At 37.1% G+C, this 24413-nt stretch overlaps 1 protein-coding gene across 6 annotated transcripts in view; it reads left to right on the forward strand.

The window, feature by feature from the left end:
* Nucleotides 1–24413, forward strand: part of ZC3H13 (zinc finger CCCH-type containing 13) — a 92689-nt gene that overhangs the window by 63353 nt on the left and 4923 nt on the right. For 5 of the 6 annotated variants that reach the window (XM_077158266.1, XM_077158268.1, XM_077158270.1 and 2 more), the window contains 9 exons: nucleotides 8559–8732; nucleotides 10442–10495; nucleotides 10850–11405; nucleotides 12547–12650; nucleotides 13013–14221; nucleotides 14579–15100; nucleotides 18296–18445; nucleotides 20638–20838; nucleotides 23230–23393. In XM_077158266.1, the coding sequence (XP_077014381.1) occupies nucleotides 8559–8732; nucleotides 10442–10495; nucleotides 10850–11405; nucleotides 12547–12650; nucleotides 13013–14221; nucleotides 14579–15100; nucleotides 18296–18445; nucleotides 20638–20838; nucleotides 23230–23393 (3134 nt within the window). The remainder of the gene's footprint in view (nucleotides 1–8558; nucleotides 8733–10441; nucleotides 10496–10849; nucleotides 11406–12546; nucleotides 12651–13012; nucleotides 14222–14578; nucleotides 15101–18295; nucleotides 18446–20637; nucleotides 20839–23229; nucleotides 23394–24413) is intronic. The other variant, XM_077158271.1, reaches the window with a different exon arrangement.

The following is a 24413-nucleotide window of genomic DNA, read 5'->3' on the forward strand; positions in this document are numbered from 1 at the left end:
GCCTCTTCTGCCTCTTCTCTGGAACAATTTGTGTATGATTGGTTATCTGTTTTTTGACAATTAGATAATATTTGTTAAGCCTGGTGGGCGGCTAATTTTTCTGATGGTTGCCTCATTTTTCTAATGATTATTGGTTTACTGCTGATGGAGTTTCTTTAAGGTTATTCATTTGTTACACGTTTCTTGTTTCCTCTTGGAGCAGTTCATATAAGTTCCCCCTTTTTATAGCAAATGAGTTTTCAAATTTTCCTTCCAAAGATCTTCCTAATTTTCTTCTTTTTTTTAAACTCTTATATCTTTAGTTATATTTCCCTATTTTTCTCTTGACCAGTCTTGCCAGAACTTTCCATTTTGAATCTTTTCAAAGAACCAGTCTTTGGTTTTAATATTCTTTTGTATCTCTTTTTTTTCCTATTTCATTAACTTCTGCTCTTAGATTTTACTCTTTTATGAAGTGGGTGGTATTTTTTAAGTTATCAATTCTAAATACATCTCAATTTCAGTATGATTTCGTCTTTGACTCAGGAATTGACACAGAAGTAGGATTTTCAGTTTCTGGACATGTTACATTTATAGGTCCCTTCCCCATGTGTTAATGTAATTGTTGTCAGAGAATAGTCTATCTGAAGTCAGTTCTTTGGTATTTGAATTTGTTAAGACTTATTATGTGGTCCAGTATCAGTTTTTATAATGGTTTGAATAAGCTTGAAAATGATATATTTTAAATTATTGGATATGAAGTAAATCTCTAAGGTCAAGTTTGTTAGCTGTGTTTTCAAATCTACAGCAAATAATTTTTTGCTCTGTCCTTACCGAAAGATGTTTTATCTTCCATTATGAATGTGGATTTGTTGATTTCTTGTTAGTCAGTTTTTGCTTTGACTATTTTGCTGTTACATATACATATGGCAAATTACTCCTTTTTTCATTATAGAATGACCGTCTTGTCCCTAACAGTGCTTTTTGTTTTAGAGGTTATTTTGCTGATGGCAGCTTTCTTTTGGTTAGCATTTATATGATTATTTTTTTCTATCCTTTCAGCTTTTCAGTATTCTTCTGTTTTAAATAAGACTCTGAAGAGTATTGTTAATGGACATGTTGAATCTTCTCGTTGTATCTTTTTTTTATTATTATTAATTAAAGAAAAAAAAAGAAATTAACCCAACATTTAGAAATCATTCCATTCTACTATGCAATTAGTAATTCTTAATATCATCACATAGATGCATGATCATCATTTCTTAGTACATTTGCATCGATTCAGAAGAAGAACTACCAAAACAACAGAAAAAGATATAGAATGTTAATATAGAGAAAAAATAAAAAAAATAATAATAGTACCAAAAAAAAAAAAAGACAAACAGACAGACAAAAAAAAAAACCTATAGCTCAGATGCAGCTTCATTCAGTGTTTTAACATGATTACATTACAATTAGGTAGTATTCTGAGATACGGGTCCTCTTTCATTCTTTTGCATATGGATATCCAGTTCTCTAGGCACCATTTATTGAAGAGACTGTTCTGTCCCAGGTGAGTTGGCTTGACTGCCTTATCAAAGATCAAATGTCCATGGATGAGAGGGTCTATATCTGAGCACTCTATTCGATTCCATTGGTCGATATATCTATCTTTATGCCAATACCATGCTGTTTTGACCACTGTGGCTTCATAATATGCCTTAAAGTCTGGCAGCTTGAGATCTCCAGCTTCGTTTTTTTTCCTCGAGATACTTTTAGCAATTTGGGACACGCTGCCCTTCCAGATAAATTTGCTTATTGGTTTTTCTATTTCTGAAAAATAAGTTGTTGGGATTTTGATTGGTATTGCATTGAATCTGTAAATCAATTTAGGTAGAATTGACATCTTAACTATATTTAGTCTTCCTTCCATGAACATGGTATGCCCTTCCATCTATTTAGGTCTTCCGTGATTTCTTTTAACAATTCCTTGTAGTTTTCTTTGTATAGGTCTTTTGTCTCTTTAGTTAAATTTATTCCTAAGTACTTTATTCTTTTAGTTGCAATTGTAAATGGAATTCATTTCTTGATTTCCCCCTCAGCTTGTTCATTGCTAGTGTATAGAAATGCTACAGATTTTTGAATGTTGATCTTGTAACCTGCTACTTTGCTGTACACATTTATTAGCTCAAGTAGTTTTGTTGTGGATTTTTCCAGGTTTTCGATGTACAGTATCATATCGTCTGCAAACAGTGATAGTTTTACTTCTTCCTTTCCAATTTTGATGACTTGTATTTCCTTTTCTTGTCTAATTGCTCTGGCTAGAACCTCCAACACGGTGTTGAATAATAGTGGTGATCATGAACATCCTTGTCTTGTTCCTGATCTTAGGGGGAAAGTTTTCAATTTTTCCCCATTGAGGATGATATTAGCTGTGGGTTTTTCATATATTCCCTCTATCATTTTAAGGAAGTTCCCTTCTATTCCTATCTTTTGAAGTGTTTTCAACAGGAAAGGATGTTGAATCTTGTCAAATGCCTTCTTTGCATCAATTGAGAAGATCATGTGATTTTTCTGCTTTGATTTGTTGATGTGGTGTATTACATTAATTGATTTTCTTATGTTGAACCATCCTTGCATACCTGGGATGAATCCTACTTGGTCATGGTGTATAATTCTTTTAATGTGTTGCTGGATTTGATTTGCTAGAATTTTGTTGAGGATTTTTGCATCTATATTCATTAGAGAGATTGGTCTGTAGTTTTCTTTTTTGTAATATCTTTGCCTGGTTTTGGTATGAGGGTGATGTTGGTTTCATAGAATGAATTAGGTAGTTTTCCCCCCACTTTGATTTTTTTGAAGAGTTTGAGGAGAGTTGGTACTAATTCTTTCTGGAATGTTTGATAGAATTCACATGTGAAGCCGTCTGGTCCTAGACTTTTCTGTTTAGGAAGCTTTTGAATGACTGATTCAATTTCTTTACTTGTGATTGGTTTGTTGAGATCACCTATTTCTTCTTGAGTCAAAGTTGGTTGTTCATGTCTTTCCAGGAACCCGTCCATTTCATCTAAATTGTTGTATATATTAGCGTAGAGTTGTTCATAGTATCCGGTTATTACCTCCTTTATTTCTGTGAGGTCAGTAGTTATGTCTCCTCTTCCATTTCTGATCTTATTTATTTGCGTCCTCTCTCTTCTTCTTTTTGTCAGTCTTGCTAAGGGCCCATCAATCTTATTGATTTTCTCATAGAACCAACTTCTGGTCTTATTGATTTTCTCTATTGTTTTCATGTTTTCAATTTCATTTATTTCTGCTCTAATCTTTGTTATTTCTTTCCTTTTGCTTGCTTTGGGATTAGTTTGCTGTTCTTTCTCCAGTTCTTCCAAGTGGACAGTTAATTCCTGCATTTTTACCTTTTCTTTTCTGATATTGGCATTTAGGGCAATAAATGCCCTAATCTTAGCACTGCCTTTGCTGCGTCCCATAAGTTTTGATATGTTGTGTTTTCGTTTTCTTTCGCCTCAAGGTATTTACTAATTTCTCTTGCAATTTCTTCTTTGACCCACTTGTTGTTTAAGAGTGTGTTGTTGAGCCTCCATGTATTTGTGAATTTTCTGGCACTCCGCCTATTATTGATTTCCAATTTCATTCCTTTATGATCCAAGAAAGTGTTGTGTATGATTTCAGTCTTTTTAAATTTGTTAAGACTTGCTTTGTGACCCAGCATATGGTCTATCTTTGAGAATGATCCATGAGCACTTGAGAAAAAGGTGTATCCTGCTGTTGTGGGATGTAATGTCCTATAAATGTCTGTTAAGTCTAGCTCATTTATAGTAATATTCACTTTCTCTATTTCTTTATTGAACATCTGTCTAGATGTTCTGTCCATTGATGAGAGTGGTGAATTGAAGTCTCCAACTATTATGATATATGAGTCTATTTCCCTTTTCAGTGTTTGCAGTGCATTCCTCACGTATTTTGGGGCATTCTGGTTCGGTGAGTAAATATTTATGATTGTTATGTCTTCTTGTTGAATTGTTCCTTTTATTAGTATATAGTGTCCTTCTTTGTCTCTTTTAACTGTTTTACATTTGAAGTCTAATTTGTTGGATATTAGTATAGCTACTCCTGCTCTTTTCTGGTTGTTATTTGCATGAAATATCTTTTCCCAGCCTTTCACTTTCAATCTATGTTTATCTTTGGGTCTAAGATGTGTTTCCTGTAGACAGCATATAGAAGGATCCTGTTTTTTAATCCATTCTGCCAGTCTCTGTCTTTTGATTGGGGAATTCAGTCCATTAACATTTAGTGTTATTACTGTTTGGATAATATTTTCCTCTACCATTTTGCCTTTTGTATTATATATATCATATCTGACTTTACTTCTTTCTACACTCTTCTCCATACCTCTCTCGTCTGTCTTTTCGTATCTGACTCTAGTGTTCCCTTTAGTGTTTCTTGCAGAGCTGGTCTCTTGGTCACAAATTCTCTGAGTGACTTTTTGTCTGAAAATGTTTTAATTTCTACCTCATTTTTGAAGGGCAATTTTGCTGGATATAGGAGTCTTGGTTGGCAGTTTTTCCCTTTTAGTAATTTAAATATATCATCCCACTGTCTTCTAGCTTCCATGGTTTCTGCTGAGAAATCTACACATAGTCTTATTGGGTTTCCCTTGTATGTGATGGATTGTTTTTCTCTTACTGCTTTCAAGATCTTCTCTTTCTCTTTGACCTCTGACATTCTAACTAGTAAGTGTCTTGGAGAACGCCTATTTGGGTCTATTCTCTTTCCGGTGCGCTGCACTTCTTGGATCTGTAATTTTAGGTCTTTCATAAGAGTTGGGAAATTTTCAGTGATAATTTCTTCCATTAGTTTTTCTCCTCCTTTTCCCTTCTCTTCTCCTTCTGGGACACCCACAACACGTATATTTGTGCGGTTCATATTGTCCGTGAGTTCCCTGATACCCTGTTCGAATTTTTCCATCCTTTTCCAGATAGTTTCTGTTTCTTTTTGGAATTCAGATGTTCCATCCTCCAAATCACTAATTCTATCTTCTGTCTCTTTAAATCTATCATTGTAGGTATCCATTGTTTTTTCCATCTTTTCTACTTTATCCTTCACTTCCATAAGTTCTGTGATTTGTTTTTTCAGTTTTTCTATTTCTTTTTGTTCAGCCCATGTCTTCTTCATGTCCTTCCTCAATTTATCGATTCCTTTTTGAAGAGGTTTTCCATTTCTGTTTCTATATTCAGCAGTAGTTGTGTCAGCTCCTGTATCTCATTTGAACTATTGGTTTGTTCTTTTGACTGGGCCATATTTTCGATTTTCTGAGCGTGATCCGTTATCTTCTGCTGGCGTCTGGGCATTTAGTCAGATTTCCCTGGGTGTTGGACCCAACAGGTTGAAAGATTTTTCTGTGAAATCTCTGGGTTCTCTTTTTCTTATCCTGCCCAGTAGGTGGCGCTCGTGACACACGATTGTCTGTGGGTCCCACCAGTAAAAGGTTCTGTGGGTCCTTTAACTTTGGAAAACTCTCGCCCTGGGGAAGGTTCGCCAGGTGAAGCGGCTTGGAAGAGTGCCAGCTGGCCCGGGGATCCGAACGCAGGGAGGGTCACCGGCCGCCGCAGCCCGGAAGAGCGCCCATCCGAATCTCCTAGCCGGCCCGGGGCGCCAAGCGTGCAGGGAGGGCGCCAGCCGCCGCGGCCCAGGAGAGTGCACCAGCCGCCGCGGCCCAGGAGAGTGCACCGTTCCCAGCCGGACCGGGAAGTCACCTGTTTGGAAGGGACCCCAGTCACCATTCTCCGCGGCCTGGGGATCTCCGATCCAATTCTCCCAGTTGGTCTGGGGGGCCACGCGTGGAGTGGGCACCAGCCGCCGCGGCTTGAGGGGACCGCCTGTCCAATTGTCCCAGCTGGCCCGGGAAGGAGAAGGGAGGGACTCCGGCCGCTTGCCGTCCCGGCCCGGGGAAGCCCACGCCCCTCGGCGATCTCACCGGAGCGGGTTCTCTCATCCAGTCAGCCATTCCAGGATGGGGTACGCTGTCTTTTTGATCTCTGTCCTGGCTCCCGGAGCTGTTCTGTATCGTTTCTACTCCCCAGTAGCTGTTCTGGAGGAGGAACTAAGATCCGCGCGTCTTACTAAGCCTCCGTCTTCTCCGGAAGTCACTCATACTATTTTTAAAATTAGGATGAATGTAATTTTTCCAGGGCCTGTGCTGGCTTCGAGTCTTAGGATGCAGGGAACTGGGCAAAGGGAGAAATAAGAAGACTACAGCAATCCATTCAGACATGGACCTTGAAGCTTTGCAGGGCTACCTTGTGACAGGTCAGTGAGTGTCCACCTTGTACGTGCTGCAGGGACTGGAGTGGCGGATCAGACATGTCACAATGCGAAGCAGCTCTTGAAGATTCTCCTGGTTCCTAGAGCCCTCCCTTCCTGAAGTAGGCAGCTCTCTCCAGAGAACTTTGCGTCCTTTTCCTCCTTCTCTTCTCCGCATCTTTCCAGCCCACAGCCCCCTCCCGGCAGCCGGCGCGGTGAGCGGTTCGGGGGTCACCGAAAGCTCGCAGAGGGGACGCGCATCACATTGCAGCCTGTTCCCAGCCCCCGAGAGTGCCGGGGAGGGGGAGGGGAGGAGCGAGGGGAAGCTGGGGTGAGAGAGAGAGAGAGAGAGAGAGAGAGAGAGAGAGCCGGGTGGCGGCGGGCGCTCACGTTACGCTGCTGCGACCGCAACCAGGGTGTGCACTGCCGCTGTGCCGCTGCTGCTGCTGCTGAGGTGGCTGCGGCGGCTCGGCACTGTTTGCTCCACGCGGCGCGGCTCGCTCTCTTCTCGTTGTATCTTGTTGATACTTAACTTTCCTTTTTAAATTTTCAGCTTTCTCTTTTGCTTTCTGGGATGTTGCATCAGATTTATCTTCTAGTTCACTGATTTTCCCTTAGCTGCATCTCATATTGTATATAACATTTTCACTCTTAGATGTTATATTAGCTTTTCCTTAGTCTTTGAAAAATGTTCTAAATTTCAGTTCTTTAATTATTAAAAATATTCTTTACAGATATGTTAATTGTTGAAATACCCTGCTACGGTATTTAGATTTATACTATAATTCTTTTAGCCTCAAATTCTGTCATGTATGAGTTGTATGAATTTTGATGAGGAGCAGGGGTGGTTCTTGGAGAAAGTGACGTCTCATTCTTGCTTTTGGTGGGTTGGTTTCTCATATGTTTTTTTAGATTTGGAGTGAAATCATCTTCATCAGACTCTAAGTTGTGGCAGTTCTGTGAGGTTGAGGCCTTGGCTCTCCAGCACTTTCGCCTTTGTTTTTGTCAGTATTTTTGGATTATCACAGCCTCTGCTTCTCTTTTATGCCTTTGTTTTTGCCAGGTATTGCTAGATTATCAGTCTACTGCTTCTCTTCTACTCTTTTAACACCCCTCCCCCACTCCCAATTTTTTTAACTTTGCTGTTTGGGAGTAATATAGATTCATAGGAAGGCGCAATGAAATGTACACGGAAGTCCCATGCACCCTTCCCCCAGCCTCCCCCAATATTAACATTTTACATTATTTGTATATTATATGTACGACTATAGTACATTATCAAAACCAAGAAATTGATAATGATATAGTCCGTAGAACTTATTCATATTTCACCAGTTATACATGCACTTCTGTGTGTGTGTGTGTGTGTGTGTGTGTGTGTGTGTGTGTGTGCGTGCTTGCAGCTCTGTTCAGTTTTATATATATAGGCCTTATGTTATCATCATAATCAAGACACTCAAAGTACTATCACCACAAGACTCTCTTGTGTTAACTCTTTATAGCCACACCCATCCTCTCCCTCATCCCTGGCCATTGGCATGAGTGCTATTTTTTAAATTATGTTATTTCAAATATGTTGCATAAATGGAATTATGTTTTTTATATCCTGTTAAGATTAAGTTTCTTCACAACATAAGTACCTTATGCATTTGTCTTCCCAATTGTTGCATGTATCAGTAGTTCTTTTTTTTTTTTAATCACTAATTAGTATTCCAGTGTATGGATGTATTAGTGTTTGTTTGATCATTCACCCACTGAAGGACATTTGAGTAGTTTCCATTTTGGGGTGATTATGAATAAAGCTGCTGTGAATATCTTATCTTGCCTCCCACTTTTCCATAAAAATTTTCAGGTACCATTAGATGTCTTGCCCAATACCTTGGTTCTGTATTATATATTTTCACTATAAACTATAGTCAAAGCAGTAATATCTTTCTATATTTATCATTATTTTCACATTATTCTGTGAATTAGATATGAAACAGTGGTTTTTATTTTTGTTTTGTTGTTGGGTTGATTGAAATGTCAGGTTACTTGATGATCCATTTATATGACTTTTTATAGATGTGGAAAACTGGGTTTAGCTTCCACGAGTTAGTCATTAGACACCTTGGGTGTTTTGATCCAACATTGATTTTCAACAGTGAGTACCACACATTAGAATGCAATTGGGGGGAAAAGCCTTTTATGTATAAAGTGTGTTTGGGGGAGGAAAATTGGTGTCTGGTGAAACTTGTCAGATAGTGTCTATGTTAACATTTGTGCATGTATCCTTTGTTTAGGAAGTCGTGGCACAAGAAGTTCTCAAATTGATAGTCACAGCAGCAGTGGCAACTACCATGACAGCTGGGAAACTCGAGGTAGTTACCCTGAAAGAGACAGCAGAGACCAAGCCAGGGATTCTTCTTTTGAGAGAAGACATGGCGAGAGAGACCGTCGTGACAACAGAGAGAGAGGTTTGTCAAATGAAATAATATTCATTCATGACCAGCGCCAGTAGAGGGGATTGGATTTTGAAAGTTTTCAGTTTACTTTTTAATCCAAAGAATATTTTAATCTACCTCCCCTTTTCCTTATTTACTATGCTCAGGAGGGATTATGTAAAGACCTAACTGCCAGAACCTTTTAGCAGCAGAGTGCAGGAACTGGGGTTCCCTACTGCTGTCTTTTCACCTTAACTGAATAGATCACAACCTTTTAAAGAATGTAGATAGATACTTGTATGCTATCCCAGTCACTTCTGATTCAGGAGATATCTAAACATTCTCATCTGAGTATCCTGGTTATTCACTTACCAGCTGTGATAAATTGAGTCTTGTTGACTTATCTGCCAGAAGTATAAGAAAAATTGATGATGATGGATTGTAGATTGTTGGGAGAAGCCTTCATATTCTTTCCTGAGAAAATATAATATTTGCTTTAGCTAATTTGATACACTGTTATGTCTTAAACTAAAAATTTTCTGTTAATCTATTAGTCTCTTAGAAAAATTAGTTTTGACATGAGATTAAGGCAGCGTTTCAGACAGGTTATAATGTACTTAATTGTGTGAGCTTTAATTGAGTGTTGATGTTAGGCCCATTAAATATTTAAAATCTAAGGACTGTCATTTAAACCTGGCTGGTTACTAATGGCAGATTCACTGTAATGCTGAGCTTAATATAGTATGAAACTTGATGGGCCCAGAAACTGAATATTGATTCTTCACTGTGGGCAGAATCAAAGAGATGATAATGTGTCTTGATATGTGTATTATAGAAAGAGAACAGAGTCTCTGAGCCCACTGTGTACTTTTAGGAGCATAGAAGAAAATCAGAGGTGGAGAGTTGTTTCGGTTGAGATAGTTAAGATATGCCTGATGCATGTAGGTTAAAAATGTTTCAGATTCCCTTAGCAATAGGTGGACCTGGGTTTTAGATGTTCTGTGTTGATATTTGGAATTAACTTTTTCTGTAGCTCCTTGATTCACTTCTTTCTACCTCCTTTCTCCAAGTTAACCCCATGTCTTGACAATACTTTTTTTGTTTATGATATCTCTAATGTTTTTTCCCTTTTTTAATTTTCATATCCTGACTCGGGTTTCTGTCTCATCTTATGTCTGCAGTCAGTAGTAACATTTGGTTTCAGCCCAGCCATATATTTAGTTCAACCACACATGTATTGAGCTTCTACTAGATACCCAGAACTTCAGTAGTCGCTTTACATATATTCTCTGACTCAGTCTTTATAATATCCCTGTGAATGTGGGTATGATAAGATAATGCATGTTTTACAGTTTAGATTTGGGCTAAATAGAAAAGCTGTCAATATAATGTGAGATAGCTATGTTGATTGGAAAAAATATATAAAATGTAATGAGATTGTCAGCATTTTAAGAAAACAGCTCTTCATCTGAGTAATCAGTTATAGGATAAAATAAAATTTCTAATTTGTTAGAAGCTAGTAATTAACTAAATATATAAAACACTTTTTTATGTTTCGTTATTTCAAGTTTGCTAAGCATCAGTATCCTTAATATTCCAACATGGTAAGAACTTGATGTCATTGCAACAGATACTGACAGTTGTTTTGTTTTACTTCACATATTATCTACACTTAGAGATAATATATTTTTGGCCTGAAATTAGAGGTGTGACTTATGAGGGAACTGTTTTTTTTCCTTCAGCTCCTATGTTCTACACCTCCTGCCGCCCCTATCCTTTGCTACCAGTGTTCTCAGGTCCTGCTGGATGTAGAGAAGATCAGAGGTGAAGGGTAGAGAGGGCAGAAAGTGGGGTTGGAGCAGTTGCCTTGAGTGGGCATGCAGAGAGAGGTGAGAGGGGGAACAGGGAGAGGGGGAGCAGAAAGCATAGTCATTAGAGGGCAAACAAAAACTACTGTGAAGGAAATAATATTTTAAAGATCTAGGAGTAATTTTTCTTGGGATGATTAAATTAAAAGTAAATACATAAGTGGCTTAAGATTCATTGCCAGTGAGACCCTATACACAGATAAAATTTAAGATTTGCCATGCTGTCTGACCAGTGGGTTATCTTTCGAATTATTCACTGACAAAACTTGATTTTCATTGTAGATCAAAGACCAAGCTCACCAATTCGACATCAGGGAAGGAATGAAGAGCTTGAGCGTGATGAAAGAAGAGAGGAACGAAGAGTAGACAGAGTGGATGATAGAAGAGATGAAAGGGCTAGAGAGCGAGATCGGGAGCGTGAGCGAGACAGGGAGCGGGAGAGAGAGAGGGAACGTGAACGGGATCGAGAAAGAGAGAAGGAGAGAGAACTAGAAAGAGAGCGTGCCAGAGAACGGGAGAGAGAAAGAGAAAAAGAGAGAGACCGGGAAAGAGAGAGAGATCGTGACCATGATCGAGAGAGAGAAAGGGAGAGAGAGCGAGAGAGGGAAAAAGAACGAGAGCGAGAAAGAGAGGAGAGGGAGAGAGAGAGAGAGCGAGAACGAGAGAGGGAAAGAGAGCGCGAACGGGAACGAGAAAGAGCGAGAGAAAGGGATAAGGAACGAGAACGTCAGAGGGAGTGGGAGGACAAAGATAAAGGACGAGATGACCGCAGAGAAAAGCGAGAAGATCTCCGAGAAGAGAGAAATCCAAGAGATGGACATGATGAGAGAAAGTCAAAGTAAGGATGATTGCAAATCAGTTTTTAAAAGTCACATTTCAGTAAAGAATTGGAAAAGATTCATTCGATGCTTTTCTTTATGTCCCTTAATTTTCTGTTAATTCTTTTCCTCTTTATTTTCTTTCTGTTTTCTTGTATTTCAATTTTATGTATTTATTATCTAATGTCTATTGAATTGTCTAGACAAAGTACCAGTTTTTCTATTCTACTATTTCTTTATCCAGGGTTATATCTGTCAGCTTAGCTGTCCTCTCTTTTTTGAGGCTCTTATCCATTGAGGGTTGGACTAGGGAGCTAAGCTAGTCACTGTGGCCATGGGAATTCTGGGCTTCCCATGCCTCTACCCTTAGAGTTTAGCTGGGATTGGCAGAGAAAGAGAAGAGGAGCTCCTCAGATGTAATGTCATGGAAAGAAGAATAAATGCCTGTAATCATTGTCTGACACTTTCTGGACTATTGTGTGGCATCAACCCACTAATACTAATTGAGCAACTCCTTACTGGTAGGTGTTGGGATCATAGAAAGATGGGCAAGACCCAGACGCTGCTGTAAGGAGCTCACATTTATTTTGGAGATTAAGATGCATGGAATAGAAAGGATTGCAGGTGATGTGGATGGACAGATCATGCTGACATTCCTGTCTCTGCTAGGTTCTACCCAAAGACCCTTTTATTTTGTAGGGTTTGTCCAACCCAGTCCTGCTTCCTGGCCTTTTTCATTGGAGTGTAAGGGCACTTGTTCTGGAGGGAGAAATAAAGAATGATATAGACATTTCTTTATCATAAGAATATGAAATTGCCAAATGTTTGCATTTGAGAGTACACTGCTATATTCATTCTTCTGCTGAATGCTACCATCTTGCAATATGTTAATTTGGCAGTATTCAATTGAAATGAATCTACATGTATGATGAAGAAAGGAAGACATTTTGCTGTGCATTTTAAGTCATTGTAAATCTTTAGCAAATAAAATGAAGAATTTTATTGAAGATACTGAATACAATACTTTTTGCATGGTATAGCTCTGATAATATTGCTATTGTATGTTGTAGTTATAGTAAAGAAACACTAATTTAAAAAAATGTGGTGAACGAATCTCTTTTTCACCTTCTGGAATTTGTAAACTGCATTTGTCCAATGTAGGAAGCGTTATAGAAATGAAGGCAGTACTAGCCCTCGTCAGTCACCTAAACGCCGTCGTGAACATTCTCCTGACAGTGACACCTACAACAGTGGAGATGATAAAAGTAAGAGAATTTATTTTCTGGGTCTCCATATTCTAATTCATTTTTAACCATGATGCCAATGCCATCCTTTGACATTCATAGAAACTGATTAATTAAGATTTTAAAATTTACTTGCTCTTCTCTCTCTGAGTATGTTCTTATGTGGTTAATGTATCTGTGTTAAAAATTATACAGTCATTTTACCAAAATGACACTATTTCCTACTATTTGTGGTGAAACCGTGTTTTTCTTTTTACTGAAATTATTGCCCTTCAAAAAGCTTTAAAATGAAAAATTAGAAATAGGCTTGTGATTTTTTTATATGTGCTGTGCAGTGTTTATGAACCTGATGAAAATATAATTGCTTTTATCTTTTTGTATAGATGAAAAACATAGACTTTTGAGCCAGGTTGTACGACCTCAAGAAACTCGTTCTCTCAGTCCATCCCACCTCATAGAAGATAGGCAGGGTAGATGGAAAGAGGAGGATCGAAAACCAGAAAGAAAAGAGAGTTCAAGGCGCTATGAAGATCAAGAACTCAAAGAGAAAGTTTCTTCTGTAGATAAGCAAAGAGAACAGACAGAAATCATGGAAAGTTCAAGAACACGTGTACAAGACATTATAGGGCACCACCAGTCTGAAGATCGCGATACAGCTGATCGAATTTATGAAGAAAACAAGAAAAAAGCAAAAATTCAAAAGAAACCACTTAAGAAAAAGAAAGATGATGATGTTGGAATAGAGAGGGGTAACACAGAGACTTCTGAAGATAGTCAAGTATTTTCACCCAAAAAAGGACAGAAGAAGAAAAGTATTGAAAAAAAACATAAGAGATCTAAAGGCGATTCTGATATTTCTGATGAAGACATGATACAGCAAAGTAAGAAGAAGAAAGGCCCACGGACTCCCCCAATAACAGCTAAAGAGGAATTGGCTGACCTTTCTAATGATAAGGCTGTCACTCTAGAGGACCTCCAGAGAAAAGAAGACACTGCGTTCAGTGATTGGTCTGACGAAGATGTGCCTGACCGCACCGAGGGCATAGAACCAGGACACGCTGCCCCCACTATTGCTGCTGGAACCCCTCCCGCTCCGCCTTCTCTTCTTCCTCCTCCACCTCCTGTAGTTGTCGCCCCTGCTGCCACTGCTGCTCTGGTCACTGCTAGTGCTGTTGCCGCCACCTCCTATGCCACATCGGCCACTGCCATTCCCACTTCTGCCTCCACCACGCCCACCAGTGTTACATTTACTAATGAAGAATTGCATAGAAAATGCCATAGAACACGAGTGGAAAAAGTAGAAGCACCTCATGTTACCATAGAAGATGCTCCACTTCGCAAGCCAGTGGATCAGAAGAGGAGTAGCAGCCTTGGCAGCAATCGGAGTAACCGTAGTCATACATCAGGCCGCCTGCGCTCCCCGTCCAATGATTCTGCCCATCGAAGTGGAGATGACCAAAGTGGTCGAAAGAGAATGTTGCATAGTAACTCAAGAGACCGGGAAAAAACAAAAAGCCTGGAAATCACAGGAGAGAGGAAGTCCAGGATTGATCAATTAAAGCGTGGAGAACCTAGTCGAAGCACTTCTTCAGGTAATAAAACTGAATTATGATCCAGCCAGTGTTTCCTATGTAGGTATTTTTAATACAGATTATAATTCTGAAGTAATGCCATATTAGCATCAGGTAATATGATCAATTCTGTTAATGTGCTTTTAAGTACTTCTTTGAAGACAATGTTGTGGTGTTTATATTGTGGAAATCGACAAGGAAACCTGTTTTGACATAGTTTTATTAGTGTTTTTAGAGGTGAATTTTTTATTGAAATGAGTTCTTTGGATAGTTAGGAATAAACACAGAAAAAGAAAAATTGTAAGGAAGTCTAAAGCGAAGCATTTTATTTCTGTTTTTTCTTGTATTAACTCTTTGTATATGCCGTATTTATTTCAGATCGCCAGGATTCACGAAGCCATAGTTCAAGAAGAAGTTCTCCTGAGTCAGATCGACAGGCCCATTCAAGATCTGGATCATTTGACAGCAGAGATAGACTTCAAGAACGTGATAGATATGAACATGATAGAGACCGTGAGAGAGAGAGGAGAGAGACAAGGCAGAGAGAATGGGACCGAGATACTGATAAAGAATGGCCTCGGAACAGGGACCGAGACAGATTGCGGGAACGAGAAAGGGAAAGAGACAAAAGGAGAGACTTGGACAGGGAAAGAGAGAGACTAATTCCTGATTCTGTTGAAAGAGACAGGGACAGAGACAGAGACCGAACTTTTGAGAGTTCTTCCCAAATAGAGTCTGTAAAACGCAGTGAAACAAAACTGGAGAGTGAACATGAAAGAGACCTAGAGGGTACTTCCCGAGACTCTGTAGTTTTGGATAAGGAACGAATGGACAAAGATCTGGGGTCTGTGCAGGGATTTGAAGATATAAACAAAGCTGAGAGAACTGAGAGTTTGGAAGGTGAGTGCCACAATCTTTTGTTTGTTACACTGCTCCATTCCTTTGCATGTTTTGTAGGAAACAGCATCTTTCCTGTATTCCCCTAATTAGTAATCCTCAGGGCAGACTTGAGTCATATAAGCTTAAATGGAATAATGAAAGATTGCTTAGATGTGATAGCTATAGTTGTAAAGAATGATTACCACTTTCTTTTCTTCAATGATAGAAAAATAAAATCACAAAAAGTTGAAATGAATGCTTTGCCTAATTCAGGGAGGAATTCAAAGAAATACTCATGGTCCCTGTTTTCTTTGGCAGTTGAGAATAAATATGTGAGGTAACAGTTTGAAACTATTTGATGACAATTTGCCTATAGAACCTTATTGGCAGTCCCCACTCCTAAAATAAGGAAACTTCTCTGAATGGATAAAAGTAGATGGAAACCCTGAGAAATCACGTGGCCCTTTGGCCCACTCATGGTCAGCCTTGGCTGTATTGGTCCTCAGTCTCTGCTGCCTCTGCCCTTCATCCTTCACCCCAGTCTCCTGGACAAGCTCACTTAAGCCTTTATGTTCTTGGAATGGGGTGCCTTCTCTTGTCCAACTTTCTACCTGCTCTTCCCATTGGCATAGACGTTTTCCTTGTATCCTGCTCTAACTTCAAGTCCCAGTTTGTGCATTATTTCCTCTTTGAAGTTTCTGCTAAACACAGTCACTCTTCCAAATCCCCCACAGTGCCTTGTTAATACTATCCTCACACTGTATTAAAATATTTTCCATGGTTTTCACCCCACTGTACTATGCTCTTTCTGTCAGGGACCATCACTTTTTATTTCTTAATCATTAAAACTAGAATGAATAAAAATAAACTTGCACTGTGCCTTATTCCTTGGTGAGTAATCGCTCCCATGAGAATTTTCCTGGAAAATCTGCCTCCTTCAGATTCTCCAGTTCTGGTATCAATGCTTACCCCTTTGAAATACCATAATCTCTCCACTTCAAACACCCAGAAGTATGTAGATAGTAATATTTTATTATTCTTTTTGTTTAACATTTTGTAGCATTGGACCCAGAGTAAAAATCACATTCTTTACAAACTGTAAGCATCCTTACATCTCTTGGTTATCTGATGAGATATTCCAGATATGCCACTCTGTTCTGTATTTCCCCACTGTTGACTTGAAAAATCATTTCCACTTCAGCTTTCTTCACATCACATTTTCATCTCAGTTTTGACTGTAAATAACATCAAATCATGAGCCATTATGGAGGTACAGCCTTGGGGTATACTTCAATGTAATTTAACTAATCATCATAGTAGTTGTTTTGTGATTGGAGTAAGTATCCTTCATTTACTAGCTGTGATCACAAATAATGCAGCATGAAATCTATAGTTGAATCTCTTACTGTGTGACAAAAATTTTTTAAGTAAGAAAATGAGCTAGGTAAACTTGAAAAATTAAAACTCTTATATACACTTAATGTATGCATTTCTATGAGGATGTTGATAGCCTTAGGGGAGGGATTAGTGGGGGTATCTGGAGTTGATTCTAGAGTTTGCTAGAATAGAAAATTATTAGAATGGCTACATAAACGTATTTATAAAAAAACTTGTGTTTTCTCGTTGTATGTGCTGCAAATCCAAACCCATAAAGCATACTTTTACATTTTGAAAACAAGTTTTGTAGACTTATGAGAGTGTATGGATAACTAGTGAAATGTTACGCATGCTGTGTAGTTTTGGGATTAAGTTCACAACCAATTCACCAGGAGGCAAAGCTTAGCCCAGGTGATTTAGAAAAGTTGGTAAAATAAATAGAACATACACTAATGTAACTAAAAAATATATTTTTAAATTGTATGACAGCATTTTTCTTTAAGTTTAATATTTGAAGAAAATACGGAAGAAGGGATGGGTTGTAGGGGAAGAGTTAATGGGTGTCTTTATATTTTTACCCTACTGCCATGAAGCTTTTGATGTCATGAGCAAAATATTGTGAACTAAGATTTAAGTTTCAAATAAATTTTATTATTAAGTCAGCCAGTTTTTTGTTTGTTTGTTTTTTTAGTTAATATGTTTATTTAAGCCAAGAATTGACTGTCTTCTTTTGATGTTAGATTTGGATTTGGGTTTACTTAGTTTTCTGGCAAAAATCAGCACAACACCTACCACCAATATCAATGTATTAATGGTAGCTTTTATTTCTCATATTTTAATTTAAAACCTATTCTGCTATTGCTCTCCATATTGTAATTCTTTTAACTTTTTATTTTGAAATAATTTCAAATATACAGGACAGTTAGAAAAGTGAAGAACACCCGTACAGAGAACTCCAGCAACATACCCTCCTCCATACTCAATTCCACCAATTTTAACATTTTGTCACATTTACTGTATTCTGTCTAGCCATCCATCCATCCGTCTACCTTTTTTCTGAACATCTGAGAATAGGTTGTATGCATCATGCTCCCTAAACATATAATACTTCCACATACATTTCCTAAAAACAAGGATATTCATATATGTAACCACCTTAAGTGCAATTATCACATTTAAGCAATTCAGCATTGATATAAAGCCTAGAGTCTGTAATGCAGTTTTTTCAAAAACCAGTACTGTCCTTTTAAGCTTTTTCTCTTCTATTATTAGTTTCTGTCAAGGACCATATATTTCATTTAATTGTCATTGTCTATTGAGTTCCTCTTTTTTGTTATTAATCGTGGAAACATGTATACAACATAAACTTTCCTATTGCAACCCCTTGCAACCATACCATTCAGTGGGATTAATTACATTCAAAATATTGCAGTAACCTCACCACCATACCATCCATTACCAGAACTTTCCCATCTACATGTCTCTAAAATCTGCATGTCTCTATCAAATTGATTTATTCTAGGTGTTTCATATAAGCGAGATCATATAATGTATTCCTGTTTGTGCTTGGCTAGCCTCACTAAACATGATGGCTTCAAGATTTATCCATGTTTTGGCATGTATCAGACCTTCATTCCTTTATACAGCTGAATAATATTCCATGGCATGTAGATAATACTTTTTATTTTCTTTTGGAATTACCAAGTGTTGAATAATAAGGAACATTTTTCTGATAAAAAAGGCTTTTCAGATTTTTCTTTTGTATTCATAGCCTTTATCGCTTTGGCTTGACTTAAACATCTCTTCCTTGAGACTGAAATTAATTTATCTGTTTAACAGGAGATGAAGAATCCAAGTTAGATGATGCACATTCATTAGGATCTGGTGCTGGAGAGGGATATGAACCGATCAGTGATGATGAGCTAGATGAAATTCTAGCAGGTGATGCTGAAAAAAGAGAGGATCAACAGGATGATGAGAAGATGCCAGGTAATTACTGGCAGAGGTGGTTGAACATAAAGACTAATTTGTGGGGAAGGTATCTATTTTCCCTCCCATGCTGTGGGAATTGATATCAGGCAGTTAGAATTTTCTCCTTGATATTTAATTAAGGTTGCAAGTCCAGTAAAATAAAAATTATAGTCTATTGTGCTTATTAAAAAAATATTTTTATTGAGAAATATCCACACATGTATGATATTTTATAATCACATAGTTGTGTATTCACTATATCATTTGTATCACTCCAGAAAAAAGACATAAAAAGAAAAAACAAAAAGAAGTCATACATTCCATATTCCTTACCACTCCCTCTCATTGACTCACAGTATTTCATTCTACCCACTTTTTACCTTTTATCTTCCCCTATTGTTTACTTTTTAATCCTTATTTTTTTTTTTAACTCACTTGTCCATACCCTGGATAAAAAGAGCATCATACATAAGGTTTTCACATCACTCAGTCACATTGTAAAAGCTGTATAGTTCTGCAGTCTTCTTCAAGAATCAAGGTTACTGGAACAGTAATTAACAGTAACTTAATGCTTATGTTTAACTCAGTGAGAGTTGCCTATGAAATAGAAAGGGCCTCATTTAAAATAGCAAGATTCCGAGATTTTCTTTTCAGAATTCAAGATTTATGTTTGGTGTTTTGATTTGCTGAAGCTGCTGAAATGCAGTATACTAGAAATGGATTGGCTTTTACAAAGGGTATTAAATAAGTTATAAGTTACAATTCCAAGGCCATGGAAATGTCCAGATTAAAGCATCAACAAGAGGATACCTTCACTGAAGAAAGGCCGATGACATCCAGGGTTCTTCTATCACATGGGAAGGCACATGGTGATGTCTGCTGGCCCTTCTCTCCTGGGCTGATTTCAAAATGGTTCTCTTAGCTCCTGTGGGTCCTTCTGGCTTCTGGTGGAGCAAACTCTGGATTTCATCTTTGTATCAGCTCTCCAAGTATCTGTGCTTTCTCCAAAATATCTCCCTCTTAAAGGACTCCAGTAAGCAGATTAAGACCCACCTTGAATGGGCTGGGTCACATCTCCATGGAAACATCCTAAGCAAAAGGTCCCACCCAACAATAGGTCTGCCCCCACAAGATTGGATTTAAAAGAACATGGCTTTTCTGGGGTACCTAACAATTTCAAAGCAGCACATTATGGGACCTGAATTTAACCAAACAGTGATTTCTAGATGGTAGATATATGGGACGTGGTATTCTAGGTGGTAGGTATATGGGACATGCTTCAGAGTGAGTTTGGTGCCACAAACTCACTCTGTAAGTAATCATTCATAAATTTATAGTAGTTGAAATTATTTTGAACACTGTTTCTCTTTGCTGTTTTCTAAATTCAGTAATTAATATTTTGACTTGTAGTACTGTATGCATTGCCAGAGACCTCACCCTAGTTACTACACCATAAAGCAACACCCCCCTTTCCCTTGTTCTGTTGAAGCATCCCAGTTAAGTCTGTTTGTTAAAATTTTTTTTAATCATAGTGAGTGTCTTTGCTTTGTCTGGTATGTAAATTATAAAAATTCTTATTTTGATTTCATTTCCTATTTTACATTTTTTTTTACTAATATAGGAAAGTGGTATAATATGACTGTTATCTTTATTATTATCTGATATCAGGTATTTCAAATGGAACATAATTCATTTTAATTTCCTCATTTGTTCCTTCTCATTGATGGGTTACTTGCTCTTGATGTTGTAATAGTTACTGTCTGATTCTTAAAATAATTTCACAATGAATTGTTTTTAGAGTTAAAACACATGTGTGCAAATACACATGTGCAACATAAATATACTTGTAGATTTAACTCTTCAAAGAATCCTGTTGTCAAGTTCCAAAACCTCAGATCTGATTTTAGTAAAATAATAGAGTTCTTTCATTAGTGATTACTCATGCATTTTGAATGAGTTATTTGTAGGGATGGGGTTTTTTGTTTGCATCTCTGTTTTCTTTTGGTGGAAAGACTGTTTTTTATTCATACAGGTCCTCAGATTCTAAATATTAGTGTTTCTGGAATAGCTTTCCTTTTAAGAATTTGATCTTTTTTGATTTAACTTGTTATTTAGAGCTTCCTGTATTTTGTCTTAATTTGTGTTTCTCTCTTGGTAACAAGAATACTGTTTCTTGATGTTTAACAATTCTCTCTTTTAACTTTTTACAGATCCATTAGATGTGATAGACGTGGATTGGTCGGGTCTTATGCCAAAGCATCCAAAAGAACCACGAGAGCCTGGAGCCGCACTCTTAAAATTCACACCTGGAGCTGTTATGCTGAGAGCTGGAATTTCTAAAAAGTTGGCAGGTTCTGAACTATTTGCCAGAGTAAAAGAAACATGTCAGAGACTTGTAGAAAAACCCAAAGGTAATTCCATTCCACTTTGATTATGTCTGCTGTAAATATTAAGATGCCTTTGAAAAGGGTTCTTTTCTGAAATAACATTTAGAAAAAAGGAACTGTTTTTTGTGGAATCATTTATATTCATTATTTAATCCTTGTGGTCAAAATTCCTTTTTTAAACTTATTTTCAAGAAAATTTAAAAGCGCAGAAAAGTTTGAAGAATAATACAATGCAGCTCCTGTATCAAAACTACTTTTTAAAAGATGAGAAGTTCAGATGTCAAAGTGATTAATACTTTTTTATCCAAGGCTAAATGAAGCAGAGCCTGATTTCAACACATTGGCTGTTTTTCATAATAAGTAAAGTGGGTGTTTTAGCATCCCCTTCTCCTGGGAAATAGGAAGTTCTATCCAAATGCAGATTCTGTGGATCTGGTAGCAGGGCCTAGAGACTGGTTTTTTGTTTTGTTTTTTTTTAACATTATATTTTATACAATCGTGTACAAGAATCTAGGCTACTGGAACACAGCTCAGGTGTTTCAGGTATTTCCTTCCACCTACTCTAGTACATCATAAACTAAAGATGGATATATATATAATGCATAAGTATAGCCTCCAGGATAACCTTTCAACTCTGTTTGAAATCTCTCAGCTATTGAAACTTTATTTTGCCTCATTTCTCTCTTCCCCTTTTGGTCAGGAAGGCTTTCTCAATTTCTTGATTGAGAAATCCCTGGGTCCTGGCTCATCCGGGGATTTTTGTCCCACATTGCCAGGGAGATTTATTCCCCTGGGAATCATGTCCCATGTAGGAGGGAGGGCAGTGAGTTTACCTGCTGAGATGGCTTTAGAGAGGCCACATCTGAGCAACAAAAGATGTTCTCTGGGGATGATGTCTCTTATAGGCCTAATTTTAAGTAGGCTTAGCCTATCCTTTGCAGGAATAAGTTTCATTTGGGTGAACCCCAAGATCGAGGGCTTGGCCTATTGATTTGGTTGTCCCCCCTGCTTGCAAGAATGTCAGAAATTCTTCAAATGCCCTATTTGAGTATTTCCTCCTTTCTCCCATTTCCACCAAAGGGACTTTGCAAATACTTTTTTATTTACTGCCCACATTACTCTGGGATTTATCGGGGCATCAGACTAACCTGGACAAACCAATAAAATCTCACACTGTATTCAAGATTCCATGTGCTTATGGTGTTCACCTGAACTGACAATAAAAGTTAAGTTCAGTTATCCTGGCACTGAATTTTAAAAAGCTCCTCAGAAGATTCTGACAGGTAAGTGGTTTAGGTAGTAACTAATCAGAGTACTTTTTTTATTAGTACATACTGTCCTCCAGTCATGTCTCATGGCTAACTGTATATACAAAGTAATTATAGCATCAAGTATCCTTTATCAGTTTTATTTACACTTTTCTTATGTTTTCTACCTAATGACTGGGTATATAACATGGCACTAGTTTCTTTTTGTTAATTAACTAATCTCACTATTATGCTTTGCATTCAGAAAATTTAAAGAAAGTATGTAATACAGCACATTCTTAGTCAAGTGTGTCTGTTTTGCTTTACCTAGGTGTTATTTGCTGCCTTCTTCTGCAAGTGTGACAGTAACCTGTTTGAGTAGAAGCAATATGCCTGATGCCTTTAGTACTCTTGGCTGACCCTTAAAATGTTAATTTTGAAGTTACCACTTTTTTATTTGTTTGGATTACAGGCTGGCTGTGTTCTGTTATTTTGACTTCCTTTTGGTCTATTTTTAATTCAACCTGTTAATTTTTATCAAATCTTTCCTTATTTCTTCTATTTTTATAAAGGTTACATATTTTTTTTCGCTGCCTAGCATGTTGTGACTTAAAATTGAGTGATTTTAATTTAATGCATTGTCCCAATTAAATTAAATCCCTCGATCGACCAGATCGAGGATATGTGCAGATTGACCAACACGTACTCACTTTTCTAACTTAAATGATTTCCTAGAGGTCACAGTCTTGAATATTATCATATTTGAAGCTTGTTATATGTTGAAGTCTTGAAATGTAGATCTTTAAGAAGTGTTAAAGGTACACAACAGGCTGAATGTAACTTCATTGATTCTTAACTTGAAGGTTTTGTCTCAGTCTTACTCAGATTAGTAGATTGAGAGAATCAATCTTTTCTCTCCCAAGACGTTTTGCTTATATCTGATACATTTAAAGTAGCTATCAGAACATTTATTTTCGTTTGATACTAGCAACATAACTAACTATATGTAGAAAATTCTTCACAGGGAATATATTGCCTTTAATGTAAAATACTTTTCATTTTTGTTGCCAACTTTGATAAAATATAGGCTTTGTAGAATATTGAACTAAGCGTTAGTAACACTTTTCTTTTTTAGGGAAACATAACATATGTTCATTTTTATTGTAAGATGCAGACAGTCTTTTTGAACATGAATTGGGGGCTCTCAACATGGCTGCATTACTACGAAAAGAAGAAAGAGCAAGCCTTCTTAGTAATCTTGGACCATGTTGTAAAGCATTATGCTTCAGAAGGGATTCTGCAATCCGTAAGCAGCTTGTTAAAAATGAAAAGGTACTGTCGTTTCCTTGGACAAAATGTAAAGTGTTTGGTAAATAGTACAAATGCCATGTTTTTCCATTTGATTACTTTAAAGTAAGATTATGATTTCATTGTTTTTGTGAATTTAGTTTCTTTGTCTTATACTTGTAAAAGGAAGATTCTCTTAATGTTTATATTAATTTTACTTCCTTTGTATTAACAAATATTTGTTTTGATAACAGCTTATTTGTTATTCAAAACTTGGTGCATAAAAAAGGTTTAAAATACTCTGTTTCTCTGAAATACTCATTTGTGGAAAATTTCTTTAGATAAGAACATATGTTAGAAATTTATTTAAATTGAAAGAAAGAAGTAAATGGAAGTGATAATATAAACATTTACTTCAGAAGAATTATGGGAAGTGAAAAGTAAAGAAAATAGTAATTAAGCTGTAATTAAAACAGATGTGATGATGAAACTTAACAACAGCTTGGGCTTTTTAAACTTAAGAAACTGAGGTTTTTATTTGGAAGTTGAGGGTTAGGATGGATGGTATGACAAGATAGTTTGTCATAAAATATTAGGGAAATAGTGACTGAATGAGCTGCCTATATTAAGCCCTAAATATACTTTCAAATAATTAAAAATTGCTTCATGCTTTACTTTGTTTTAATTTGTATCACTGTGTGATCTGTATTTGACAACTTGATATGTTCATTTTTATTAGTTTTTTGTTTGGGGGTGTATAGGAAACCATGGGATTATCTTTTGAAGTTATAACATTGCTAAAGAAAAGGATAATTCATTAAAGAAAAATAGTCAAATTTTGGAGGGGGTAGGGACTAAATTTATATGAAAGGGACAAACTCATCTCCAGAGATTTAAAATGGAAACTGATGAGGTTAATAATAGACTTTTTAAAAATTATGTCTTGACTATATAATTACTAAGTTTCCCTGCTTAAAGACCCAATTCAGGATTCTTCTAACACATTTGCTATACTTTTCCTTCGTATGCTCATTTCAGTGTGTACTTCTCTTTATCCTATTACTT

Source organism: Tamandua tetradactyla, chromosome 4 (assembly GCF_023851605.1).
Source record: "Tamandua tetradactyla isolate mTamTet1 chromosome 4, mTamTet1.pri, whole genome shotgun sequence".
Lineage (NCBI taxonomy): Eukaryota > Metazoa > Chordata > Mammalia > Pilosa > Myrmecophagidae > Tamandua > Tamandua tetradactyla.